The sequence below is a fragment of the Panthera onca genome, chromosome D1 (assembly GCF_046562875.1).
Source record: "Panthera onca isolate mPanOnc1 chromosome D1, mPanOnc1 haplotype 2, whole genome shotgun sequence".
NCBI classification, from domain to species: Eukaryota; Metazoa; Chordata; class Mammalia; order Carnivora; family Felidae; genus Panthera; species Panthera onca.
The window spans coordinates 98,454,420-98,468,006 of NC_138348.1; the positions used below are offsets into that span (position 1 = coordinate 98,454,420).

Consider the following 13,587-nt stretch of genomic DNA (forward strand, 5'->3'; position numbering starts at 1 on the left):
CTACAACAAAAGAAACTTTATTTAAAAATATTTTTTTTTTTTTTTTTTTTACAGACACGGGTGCTTGAAAAAGCTCTTTAGTTAACTGTGTATGGAAATGAAAAAAAATTAATAAATAACATTAGTATAACAGACCTCTAAACATTAATACATTGGCAAAACAAAAGGGACGTCAAATGAAAACCAATCTTAAAGCTCTGCTCTTCTCTGTAAGAATATTTACCTTCTGTCTTATTCTTTACAGGTGAGAAGGATTAAATACTGCTAATAGAAATTTTTTTTTATATTAATGACACATTTTTAAAATAGTCCACAAAAATCTCCTCTACGTTTTCGTTTTGTTTCATTTTTAACACTGATATACAAATTGGGACTCTATTCCGGAGGAAGCATCAAGTTCTCCTCAGCCCCACCCAGGCCAAGAATGTCAAAATCCTAAAGAGGGAGGACGTTCAAAAGAATGGTTTCTCTCCCAATTCTTGATTAAAGGCAGGGAAGAACTGAAAGGGGAAAGGGAGAAGTAAAATCTCAGAAAACTTTTTTTCCTTTTTTCTTTGCTGAAACTGACCGTGACCACCATGCTGAGGGCCGGGCACGTGGTCCTTGCTGCCTTCCCCAGGGGAAAACTGGACCCGCAGAGGGCACTGGCTGCTTAATGCTTTAAGACTGAAGTCTGCAAATGAAAGGAAAGCCACGTCTCGAGGGAGAGGCAGGAGGTCTAGGCCAGCTCAGGATCCAGCAAAGAGAAAAGACACACACCACGTCTGTTCTCAGGAGAGTCCGTCCTATGCTTTTCCATGCAGTCGAGTCACTAGCAGGCCCAGAGGCTGGCACACTTGAAATGGTCCAGGGCGTACGTGGAAATCCCAGAACAGTCTCCCTCTCTCCTTGCTGGAGACAGAGCCTTCAACCTGGCGGCTGCGATCCTGACTAGAGCCAACCGAATGATCCCAGGGGAACACGTACTCCAAAAGAGCATCACGGCAGGGAGAGGGGACCCCAGACGTGCCTCACCTATCTGACATCTCTCCAGCCACACAGAGCGTTTCCTCCTCCCCCCAGTCTGTAAGGATGGACACTCAAGGTAGAGGAGCTAAGACTCTGGTATTTCCATATTAAGTCCTAAAATGCAGCCTGAGTTACAGTGCTGCCTTAGAAAGGCACAAAAATGTTTGGCTTTTTTTTTTTTTTCAGTGTGCTAAAAATTGTTTTGTTTTGAATAAAGGAAAAAGATATATAAGGTTAAAAATCCCAAGTCACCACAGCCAGAAAGCAAATGTAGGAGGAGGTACCTCGTAGCTGCCATGCCCCTACCACATGTTTCAGCAGGAGGTCAAGGCCGAGACACGGAGACCGGTAGGTCAGGAGGCATCCACTCTCACGGGCAACGTGCCTGCAGGCTTACCCAGACAGCAGAAGGAAGAAACCGAGGAAGAGAAAACACACAGTCTACAGACTCCTACGTGGTTCTCTGCCTCTGCGGTTTCAAGACAGCCATGAGCATGGCTACCTCGCCCCGAGCAGGGTCCGAGGTAGGTAGGGAGGAGGGAACGGACACACGGGGCACGCGACACGCGAGCAGGTTGGCGCACTGGGCGTGGGCACACGGCGCCCCCCTCGTCGGGGCTGGGCGGGAGGCGGAGTGAGGCCCGAGGAGCTGCCCGGGGCGTGTGCCCGAGCCTTCCCCCTTCCCTGGCCCTCCGGCCCGGCTCGGGCGCGCAAAGAGGACTTGGGAGAGGCAGTGGAGGGGTGCCCCTCACGTTCATTTCAGGAGCGGGTCAAGAACGTGGAGCCGGGCAACCAGAACTCCGCTGATCTGTTCGGCCGCCTGAGCGGTAGGAGAGCGGAGGCTGGCTTTCAGCCTTTGCTCTGGGCAAACAGAGGGAGCGGCCCACCGCGTTTTTCTCGAGCGTTACACAAGGGAAGCGGCAGGGAGAGCTCCAGACAGCTGTTGCTCTTGGCCGACAGCTGGCCCTTCCGTTCTTTTCCCGTTCCCATCTGAATGTGAGGGAGCCTCCGGCCAGAGCTTGCTCCTCCCGTCCCGGTCCCCCCGCCTCTTACGCGGGTGCCGCTGCTCAGACCCAAAAAACACTGCGCTCCCCTGTGGAACCACGCCAGATTTCCTAGGACACGGAGGCACCCGGCCCTGCTGTCCCTCTGCTCCTTGATTCTGGCGCCCAGTCCAGGATACCAACTGCAAGGGCTGACGACCCACCCTTCATCACGTGCCTCAATGTGTATCTTTGGATTACTAGGTTACTTCTGTGTATTCCTAACGACTCCAACAGCTTAAAAAAGTTACAAGTAATTATGAACGTGCCTTAAGAACACGGGACAGGCTCTAGGATGAGGTAAGCAAGATCAAAAGACTTAGTAGGCAAGCAGAAGCAGTTTTTTGAAAAATAAAATTAAAAAAGGCTCTGATACAGGACTACAAAGAAATCAAGTGGACAGGGGAGACCAGGGTTCCCGGTCTAAAGAGCTCTCAGTCAAAACTCTTCTAAACTGGAATCTACATCTAATTTATATCCTGGCTACTGTCCCGGTTATTATATATTCCTGCTGGCTATGGGGAAGTAGTTTCTGAGGTACCCCGGAAGGCTTGCCCAAGAATATTACCGCAGGGCTCTCCTCGAGGAGGAGGGGAGCCACGGCCACAGGCCCATAGAATGGATGTATTTTCGGTGCTAAAACTTGAAGAGAGCCCAAAAGTCCATGGGTGGCTACAGTGGGATGTGTGATCTGCTCTCCAAATAATATGAAAGAAGGCTAAAAACCTGAGATTGAATGAAGGCAAAGAAACGTCACCTAAGAACAGACTAGCTCCGGAACAGGAGAAACGGGTCCTGAGGAGGGAGGTAAGAAATCTTGGATGCCAAGACTGATAAAGGGATTGAAAACAGGAAATAAAGAAACAAAGACGAGGATAACCCAAATTAAGCAAAGCCCAAGAATTTTCTCAACATCCCAGACACAGTCCCATGCCTACCTTTCTACTCTAAAAAAAGGCAGTATGCCAGCAGTTTTACTACTAAAATACCTTTAGGGTATCTATCCTGCCTATAGCCTCTTCTCCCCCCATCTCCCACCCAAAGGGGCACACCGCTGCCGCCCCACACGCCAAGGCTAACTGGTCAGGCGTAGACACCCAGGCAATGTGCTGGGCTGATCGTGTTCTTTCTCGAGAATCTGAATGAATCAAGAGGCACTGGGAAGCTGTGTACGGTGATCCCTAGAGCTGGGACGTCGTGTAGACTTGGGGACTGGGTCGTCTATTCCAGGGCTGTGCCTGACAAGCAGGAGAAAGGACCGAGTGCAAAGTCTGCCAGTCCCAGCCCAGCCCCATACAAGAATCAACTGTACTTCTCACACTGGGGTCTATAAAATACCCTGTATCCTTAGGATTCCCTCCTTTCTCTAGCCTGAATACCTGTTTCTGACATCCGAAGGATTCCTAAACAGGACAAAGATACAAAACTGTGGCTTCCTTTCACTATGAACCCTCCTCCATGCACTGCGTAGCTTTACGCGCTTCTAAAGAAAGACAACGAACACAGGCTGAGGTCAAAGTAGTGCCAGTAACACTGCAGGTGGACTTAGAATACTTCAGATTGAATTCTAAAGCCTGAAAGTCTAGCAGGAGAGTGGTGACGTATGTATTCTGATGCTAAGTTCTAGGGTCCTAGGCTCCTTAGCCCAGGAAAGGCTGGCATTTCTGAGAACTGAGTTCCATCTATTTTGCCGACTGGCTCTTGGGAGACCAAAGGATCAGCTGAAGACCAGGACCGAACAACAGGTATCCGCCCCTCTCCCACACCTGCAGCCTTTCTAAGACATAGAATCGGCTGCAAAGGGTGTTGGAAGACTGGAAAATAAGTTCCAAAGAGAATGGGAGGTGGTAACAGGTCCCCGAAGGGCGACAAGGAAACTTCACAACAAGGGGGATTAGGAACTCCAGCAGCTCAGGAGGAAGATCAAGGAAGGCACTAGACTGGAGAGGAACTACGGGCAGATGCTTTACTTAAACACGTAACTGCCCTAACTGTGCAGCTGAGCCAACACACCCCTCAACCCACCAAACAGATTCCACTGAAGTACACAAAAGACGGTGGGTACCCATGAGACACGTTGAGGAATCTCCCAGAAAGTATCAAAGCTCTAGGAAGACAACATGGGTTAACGGAGGAGCCTTGAATCGATTTTACCCAGGACAGCTCTTTAAGGAAATATAGATCTACAGAAAAGAGCTGTGAATAAAAACTGCACCATCTTTTGGGGAGGAGCTATTTTAGGGCCAAATGCAAGTCCTGGACAGGGAGGGACACGGAGAAGCTGGCGCTTCTGGCACATGGTAATCGCTCATACACATTTGCTGAACGAACAACCTAACTGGTAACCACCAGGCCAGGCCGATGGTTAGAATACCACTGTTCCCTGGGCAGCGGTCACCAGAGTCAGAAAGGCCAACGGCAGGAGGGGGGACTTCCTTAGCTTGGGAAGGAGGTCTAGAACCCTGACTGTCATGAGGTGAGGTAGGAGAATATTCTGCATCAACACCATCGCCAACCACCCACACACACAGGTGTCAAGTCTGATGATGGTGCCTTGAAGGGAATGTACAGTCCCTACTCTGCTAGCAAATTTACAAAAACTCATTTGTAGGTCTGCTGTGTGGACCCTAAGTTATATTTTAGTTTTCTATAGAGGAGATAAATACTTGAAGATTGAAGAACAGCGACCCCCATCCAAAAATTTTAACCCAAGGCAGCTGAATGACACTACGAGCGCTACCCCCCATCCTGGGCCCTGGTGTCGTCTGTATGGGAAGAGCACAGAAGAATGGCGGAGTGTGTTGAGTGGGGGGAGGAGGGCTAGTGGAAGAGAATGGCCGTCCAAGGTGCAGATCGTTACTTACATAAAAATGAACAGATGCACGTGGAGACCGGAAAGTGCCCAATCTCTTATTTTCTTAAAGGGAGGTATATCACAGAGCCCACAGGTTTTTCTGCTCTGGGAATCTTTTACTTTAGCGGAAGGAGCACAGAGGGCAGCTGGCGAGGCAGGCCGTGCAGGGCAAGCCAGAAAGAGGGAAAGGAGACTGGACTGAACAGAATAGCCTAATGCATCTGAGAAAAAAGAAAAACATCAAAGTGACTTTTACCTTATCCACCTGGCAAGTTAACACAGAAGGAACCACGTGTAATTCGGAGGGAGAAGGGAGATGGGTTTACCCAAAATGGCAAAACGCAAAGCCTACTTCTGAAAGAGCAATTCTAAATTCAGAGCAGAGCCCAAGAACTAAAAACTGCCATACGAATGGAGGACGAAGAAGGTGGTATCTGTGCCTTAGCCCGAGGAAAATTTAAGAAATTCAAGTTTTGGAAATACCCTCAAGACAAGCCTCCACGTGAAAACTTTCGTGAGACTACCTTGGCGACCTGAGGCTTGGACCCAGGTCTGTACTCACAGACCTGAGGAGAGAAAACCTCACAGAATGGTCTCAGAAGCTTGAAAGCCTACAGCTACCCAGCTGCCAGGCCGATGACCAAGCCAATCAATGAAGCGTGTGTCCAACACTGGGATCTGACACCCCAGTTGGAGGCCTGACCCCATGAGCCACAGGGGCGCTCAACTAGGAACAAAAGGATGAACTCGCCCTTAGCCTACATATGTAAGGACATACTCTCCAAAGATTCTGGATACACTGAACAGGCAAAAGATACGCAGAATCAGTGTTCTGTTCTCTTGACACATCTTCGGACTATGGGCAATGTCTGCAGACAAGGAAAACTTCCAGTGTGGGCAGGCATGGAAAATGCTGCCATTTCTTCTAGTTTTTCGTCTGGGTCTTCAGCATTTAAACAAAATACAAGCTGAACGTTACCACAAACGAAACCCTATCCTTACTGGCTTTTAGAAGGAGACGCTAGGTTACTGCCACTCTCCCTGCCCCCAGCCACGACCATCAGGACCTCCTGCACCTGACGGTGGGCTGGGCTGTTTTCCGCCACGTGGAGCAGACATTGGGGAACCAGAGCAAATCAACAAGAAGTCCTGTACCTTCTACCCTGGGAATGTAAATGGTTCGGAGGCAAGAGGATAAAGCCAACAGGTCTAGGAACAGCTGAGAGCCAAGAGAAGAGTTAGAAAAAATTTTAGTTCCACAGATGACAAGATGAGAAAGAAAACCGATCTGAAGAGATTCTGGATCTAAAGACAAAAGCGTGACTTAGATTTTGAGGAGGGCAGATTTATCAAAGAGCAGGCGTGCTTCTGACAAGCGAGGGGGTACACCCGCTTTGCTGGGGAAGCCAGCAAAGACCGGACAGAGAACTGACCCAACTCCAGGGGTCATTTCGCAGCACCTCCAGGAACCGACTAACGGGTGCCCCATGCTGGACCCTGAATCTCCTTTGTAACCTGCAATTACACAAATCGTCAGGCTTCTCACATACGGTCTCTGACCACAGTAAAGTCATTTATACACTGAATGCTAATCACCGTGGAGAACGCAGTCACGAGAGAGTACACAGGACTAAGGTGACGAGGAGACGGAAGGACGTGCTACATGCCCAAAGCCACAGGCACAAGAGAAACCCAGCTGTCGGAGGCCCCGATGCGGGACTGGGGCTGTCAGCGCAATGCTGCACCACCATGGGTGTCAGCCCCTTTCCTTCGAGGGCAAAGAGCAGATTCTCCTCCGAAAATATAACCTGGCTCATGTTCAAAGGGAGACACCCGTATAAGAAGCTGGAATTAACTCACCGGGAAAAAAAAACCCAACAGAGACATCTTCACTATTTTGTGCATCTTATGTAGAACAAGGCAAAGAGCCTGTGCGTGAAGCTTGCTAAAAGTTTTGTGGTATTCGGGTCAGAAAGCCATTGCTGGAAACAAATGCCCTTCCATTCCCGTGAAGCAGAAAAACCCACGGCCTACGTTAGAACACATACCTGGCATCAAGGCAACGGACTCCCACAGACCATCTTCTGGGGAGGGCATGGAATGTATCTGAAGGCCTCTTTCTCGAATCAGTCATTATGGAATTAGGACAATGAAAACATCGTACTTTAACAGAGTCGATGTTCCTAGGGAAACAGTGCTTTGGAGTGACCAGTGTTAGCTGCTAGATCAAACATGACTATAAGGATACAGCAACAGTACTTTTTCCCCCACTACCCATCTACCACACAAACCAACACCGACCATCACACATAATAAGGAACAGCCTATGAGCCACCCGGCTTCAGTAAGTCTGGTCACAGCAAGCCCACTGCCAATGACAGACACCGAGGAGGAGGAGGAGGAAGCAGGACAAAGGACAGAGGGAGGGTGTTCTAAAAATACAAGACTTGAGCTATGCACGTGGTAATCCAAGCCGTCGGGGAGTGTTGAAGTTGTAATACACACTGGGGTTGGGTAGAATACCACAGTAGATGGAAGTCTTTAAACGATTCCTTCCTAAACCTCTTGTGCTAATTCCCTGCCTGGGATTAACACACACAGCAGGTTAATCTTATAATCACAGGACACACGCAACCACAGACAGACAGAAACACAACCACATCCTTAACCCAGGGAAGTCTGAAGTCCCCAGTGAGGATTTACAGCACAATACTTCTCCTACTGCTTTCCGGACTGTTCCCCAGGTAGGCTACCATTTACTAAGAATCCACACTCTAAGGTGAGGACTGAAGGACACCTTCGAATCCACTCTCAAAACAAATAAAATAATAAAACACACTAGCTGCTCCATGTTCATTCCACTGCTTTGAAATCTTGGAACCACAGATGTGAAACCCCACAGAGAGGGCGAGACCTCACCGCGAAGTCTCCAAAGGCACCTCTGCCCTTGCAGGTGCCACTCCAGTAAGAGCGGCCGGCTCACTGGTCCTCTGACGCTGCAGCGGGGCGGGGGTGTGCTAGGTGGCGACGTGGGCGGGAGAAGAAATAGAAACAAATTCCCGGAGGATATTTTTGGCCATTTCGATGTTGTTGTGGGCAATGACCAAAGCTTTCTGAATGTCCTGGTAGGAGTATCCCTGACTCATGAGGTTCTCGATCTCGCTGGAGAGCTGCGGTGGGGCGGGGGCGGCACCGCCTTGCTGACAGCTACCTGCTTTTCGTTCAGAGTTGATTCTCCGAGGGAACGGTTTGGGAGGCCTTTCGGGAACTTGGGAACCCTCAGTGAAGTCTAGAAGAAATCAGAAAGAAAATATTTGCAAATCTGGCGGGGGCGGGGAGGGGGGGAGATCCCCACTTAACGGCAGGAATAACAGTGTGCTAAGATCAAGGTATTACCGACCTACTGTACCTGGGCAGGGACTTGTGCTCTTAAAGGGCCGGGTTTTACCGGTTCCAGGGTTTTAGCAGAAAGCCTTCTCCTCCTCCTCACAGCGGGAGCAGCCTTCTAAATATACCATGCACCTGCTCCGCTGACAGGAACACTGCTGTCCTGGGCACAGACACCTGCATCCGCATCACGCTTTATACACTTTTCACACACAGAGTGCCTAGATTATTTAAAACAACTTCTCTGGCAGGGCCAAAGACACTAAACTTCTCCTTCCACAAAGAGGACAACAGAAATAAGACTAAGTTGCAGTGGAGAAGCATTAAACAAGGCTGGGCGGGTGGGGATCACCACCTGTTTGGGCAACTGGATGTATCTTTTTTGCCAGCTGTCCTGAGCACAGTCTTCAATTTCCAAAGTGACAGCAACTCTGGCTGCTGCCCTCCCAGGCAGCCACAGGTGCAAGGGCAGCCCCTGAGAGTCAAGGCCCAAATGTGAGCTGGCTCTGAGCCCACTCAGTGTGCTTCCAGAGCCGGCGCGCCCTTGTGCCAATGGGACAGGGCCCGGAAGTCAAGAATGCGTGCTCTGAACCATCAAGCTTCGTTACTGGTGTCATGACACGCACCCCAAAGAACCAGACGTCCTACCTAGCACCAGCCAGGAGCAGCCACGGGTTAAGGAACAACCTTGTTTCTAAGTCTGGCAGAATCCTAAAGAGTCTGACTTCAGTTCAACTTCCTAATGGAGACCCCGGGACCACCTTTCCTCCCACGTAGACTAAAACAGACTTAACATCTGGTGACAAAAGCACTGTCACCAGGCAGTCACCTCTGTTGCAATACAAACCGGGAGCCACACAGCCATTCAGCACAAACCCAGGCCGGCCTGGAGACTCACTTGCGGTGGGGTCGCCTTCCAGAGACAACCAGCCGAACGAAGAGCTGGCGTTAGAGATGTCGGACAGAGTCCGCCGGGCCAGCACTGCCGGCACAGGCGGCTTGGGGACGTCATAGCCATCCTCCTCGTTTTCAGACTCCTCGGGTCCGGTGCTGGCGTGGGCCGGGGCCAGATTCCCTTCACCTAGAGAACGGTTTGTGCGGTTATCTTCTGCGTCTCACACACACACCCCGTCTTCTAACGCAGCTCGTTCGTTCACACATGGCCAGCACGCAAGCTACCAATGGTCTACCCTGGGCCTGACCGCCATGGCAGGCCCCGCGGGTGGAGACAAAAGAACAGAGAAAACGCAATCTGCACCGACACTGCGGCCCTGCTCTCCCGAACGTGGTAAAGGCTACCCTTGTCAGGGTTAACAGCCACTGAAGCCAAAGACTCAAGTGGCATTTTATAGCATTCATTCAACATTTCTACTGGCGTTTCACCTCGCAAGACCAGCCAAAGGGCCTGTGTGTGCTGCCTTCTTGAACTTTCAACTTGGTAAGCTAGTTGATATGGGAATTGAGTATTCACCACCCACACACAAAAGAATTTCATCAATGCTAAAAAGCAAAGGAAATAAAAGGGAGCTGCCAGCATTGTGGGCCCAGGCCACAGAACCCAAATGTCTCTAGGCCCTGGAAGGATGAAAAAGTACAAAGGGAACTAGTTGCGTGAACAGGAAATAAAACAGAGGAGAGGGTTTTACTGCCCCTGGATCAAAGATATTTTGCCAAGAAGATCATTTAAAAGAAGTTTCTGCCTAGAATCAAGCTGTCTCAAATAGCGAAGTATGACAGGCTCATTCCAATGGCACATCAATGATTTTCAAAGTAGCAGAATGGCTACTCACCAAAGGTGCTGCTCTCTGTGACAGCCGGTGCCGCCTGGGACTGAATATTATACATTGCTTCATATGTACAGCTATCAATCTGCTGGTCACAATCACACGCTCTGAACCAGAAGGAAAGTGGCATATGATCTTCAGAAATAGAACTCTGTTATCTGCAAACTTATTAAGCCTGGTCTATTCTTAACTATCCTAGACCCTGAGTCTATCAAGATAGCATTTTCCTTTTGCCAGGATCACTAATAAATGGCACAAGATCGACTCTTACGATGCACAATGGACGTGTGGTTTTGTAACTACTGTGACAGTGAGGAAGCCTAAGTGGAATTGCTTCTAGGTGCGAGGGGCCAAACGCTGGGGTATGTAGGCTCCACACGTCTTTCTGCTTTCATTCTGGCCGGATAACATCACGTAGGGAGCAGCTAGGCAGGTGAGTGGTGTCAACTTAATTCCCAGAAGACTATCGTGAACGTACCGTGAACTCTGGGTTGTGTCCAAAGGCCATTTCCCATCCGGTTTTGGAAGTCCTAGAGGCCTGGAGGAGGGGGTCATATACTCCGTGTCCTCCTCACTTTCACCCTGCTCCCCGGGGGGCAGCTTTGGCACAGGAAGAGGCCTGGGAGAGGAAGAAGACAGAAAAAGAAAATGAAAACGATAAACAAGCTGCAAAACGTGCAAGTGTGAAATGAGAGTCTTCGAGACAGACTGCAACTCACTTCTGACGGAAAAACACATGCCACCTAGGGAACTGTTACTTCTCCTGGTCGAGACAGGTTCATTATTACAAAACACACTAACTTCAAGTTTTGCTTTCAGCTGACCACAGACACAGCTATGTTGTCTGAGATGGGCTACACGGGAACAGTGCTTGAAGCCAGTTCGTCTCAGTCCCCAAATAAACTGGGGTCCCAGCCCAAGAGCTGGCGTGCCGGTTTTTCCCTCACCAGGCACGAAGCGAGCAGCAGCTGTGGCCTTCTGACAATATGCTAGGAACCTATGCCAGGTGCTAATTCTTAACATCTACCTATGGTTTCAAAGACTAATACAGCTTGTTGAAAGCTTCCTCATAGGTTATCTCCTACTTTAATCACTTTTCTCTTCGTTTTAGAAAACAAAAATCTGACATAAAGAGAGATCAAGTGGTAGGTTAGCATCAATTCTGAGATGGCATCTCCCATCTTCTGACTCCTGCTTTGGGGATCTTGCCGTTCCACCCGAAGCTCTCACCTAGCAGCTCTGGAATCAAAACTTCTCCTGCTCCCTCCCCCCACCCAAGAAACTTGACAAAACCAGGGGGAAAAAAATCAACAAAACAAGACACATGCACATGTGCACAAGCGCACACACATACACAAAACTGCTGCCGGGAACGTGAGTTAAAGAGTGTATCTCCTCCCTTCCTCTTTGTACTTTTTTTGCACATCCTAACACTCGATAAGGAGCACCTACTGGATTTGTCTGTATTTACTCCATGTTTCTTTTTCCCAACTATAAAAGCAATAGCTGCTTATTATAAAACACTTAAATGTTACAGAAACCTAAGACAGAGCGACAGTCCCTATAATCTAACTGCAGGTTTTTCTTATGTCTACGTATTACTTTGTGTTCCGCATGCTGAAGTTTTGGGGTGGAAGCATATTAGTATCTACAATTTGCTCTGAAACGTGCCCAAGAAGTCAGACAGACTGACAGATGGATAGGGACAGAAGTATATAGAGGGGTGCCTGGCTGGCTCAATTGTTGCAGCATGTAACTCTTAATCTCAGAATTGTAGGTTTGAGCCTCACGCTGGGTGCAGAGATGATTTAAAAACAAAAAGTACATGGAACTGAAGGGTATTATGCTAAGTGTAATTCGCAAGAGAAAGACAAATATATGACTTCACTCATATGAGGAAGTTAAGATACAAAACAGATGAACATAAGGGACGGGAAGCAAAAGTAATATAAAAACCGGGAGGCGGACAAAACATAAGAGACTTTTAAATATAGAGAACAAACAGGGTTGCTACAGGGATTTTGGGTGGGGGGATGGGCTAAATGGGTAAGGGGCATTAAGGAATCTACTCCTGAAATTACTGTTGCACTATATGCTAACTTGGATGTAAATTAAAAAAAAAAAAAAACAAAAACAAAAACAAAAAACAAAGTGTAAGTGAGCATAAGAAAATGTTAATAGAGCCCGGGTGGGGAATATATGGCTGTTCACTGTAAAAATCTGTCACCCTGACTCTATGCTTGAAATTTTTCATAACAAGTTGTTGATGGGAAAAACCCATCAAGATTAAGAAAAAATATCAAGTATTAGTGAAGATACAGGGAAATGGTACTTTCAAATAGTTTCAGAAATGAGACATTGGTACAATTTTTCTAGAGTGTAATTCAGCAAAAATATTTAACCAAACAGGCATACACTCGGGCTCAGAAATTCCATTTCTAAGAATTTTCCCTAAGGAAATAATCAAGAATACTCACTAGAGCATTATTTATGATACTGAAAAAATAGGTGCTAACCGGTCAAATAAGAATGTACTGAATAAAGTAACTTTGGAACCACATACGCAGCAATATACCTGAAGTCAACCGGGTCCCTCAGTGCCTTAGAGGTTCCAAGCAGAAGCCTCAGAGGCCTACTTCCTTCTACCACAGTCAGTCTGTTCTTATCTACTTTACCTACTAAGGTTCCCATTAAGCCAGTTCTGCTGCTTTGTAATCATTTGCAATAACCTGAAAATCATTGTAGTAGGAGACTATATTACGATGTCCTAGGACGTTCAAGATCCTCCTAGTGAAAAAACGCATGCACAACAGGATTCCATACCCACATAGAATGGCAACGAAGATATTCAAATTGCTAACCACTGTCTGAACCTAGGTGTTAAGATTATGGATAACTTTCATTTCTTCAGTGTCACGTATCTCTATTTTCTAAATATTCTTTAGCATATTACTTCCATAGAGAGAAAAAGATCATTAAAGGTGCAAGCAAAAGCTTTTTAAATTATTAGAATCTTTTTGTTGATGATGTTAATAAAAGTATACAACTGCACTTCCTTCCTCATTAAGTATCTTGGCAATACATCAAAACACTCACAATCTCTTGTCCTGGTAATTCTACTTTGGATGTATCTCTGGTTATGTGAAGATGTTCAATGAAGCAAATTTATTATGGTAAGAGGTTTTATACAAAATAAATATCCAACAGGGCAATGGTTAAATATGTAATGTTATATGACACTATATAACCATTAAAAGTGACTATTTTGAAAACCCTTTTTTTTTTTTTAATTTTAGTTAACATATGTTGCAATACTGGTTTCAGGAGAATTCAGTGATTCATCACTAACATGCAACATGCAGTGCTCATCACAAGTGCCCTTTTTAATGCCCATTGCACATCTAGCCCATCTGCCACCCACCTCCCTCCATCAATCCTCAGTTTGTTCTCTATCGTTAAGAGTCTCTTGTGGTTTGTTTCCCTCTCTTCTTACCTCCCCCTTCCATATGTT

At 47.5% G+C, this 13,587-nt stretch overlaps 1 protein-coding gene across 3 annotated transcripts in view; it reads right to left on the bottom strand.

Annotated features, from left to right (window-relative positions):
• Positions 1–13,587, bottom strand: part of CBL (Cbl proto-oncogene) — an 84,811-nt gene that overhangs the window by 680 nt on the left and 70,544 nt on the right. For 2 of the 3 annotated variants that reach the window (XM_060605012.3, XM_060605011.3), the window contains exons 13-16: positions 10,555–10,695; positions 10,083–10,183; positions 9,191–9,373; positions 8,117–8,194 (exon numbers count right to left, since the gene is read on the bottom strand). In XM_060605012.3, the coding sequence (XP_060460995.1) occupies positions 8,117–8,194; positions 9,191–9,373; positions 10,083–10,183; positions 10,555–10,695 (503 nt within the window). Of the gene's footprint in view, position 1; positions 8,195–9,190; positions 9,374–10,082; positions 10,184–10,554; positions 10,696–13,587 lie in introns of those variants that run through there. The other variant, XM_060605010.3, reaches the window with a different exon arrangement.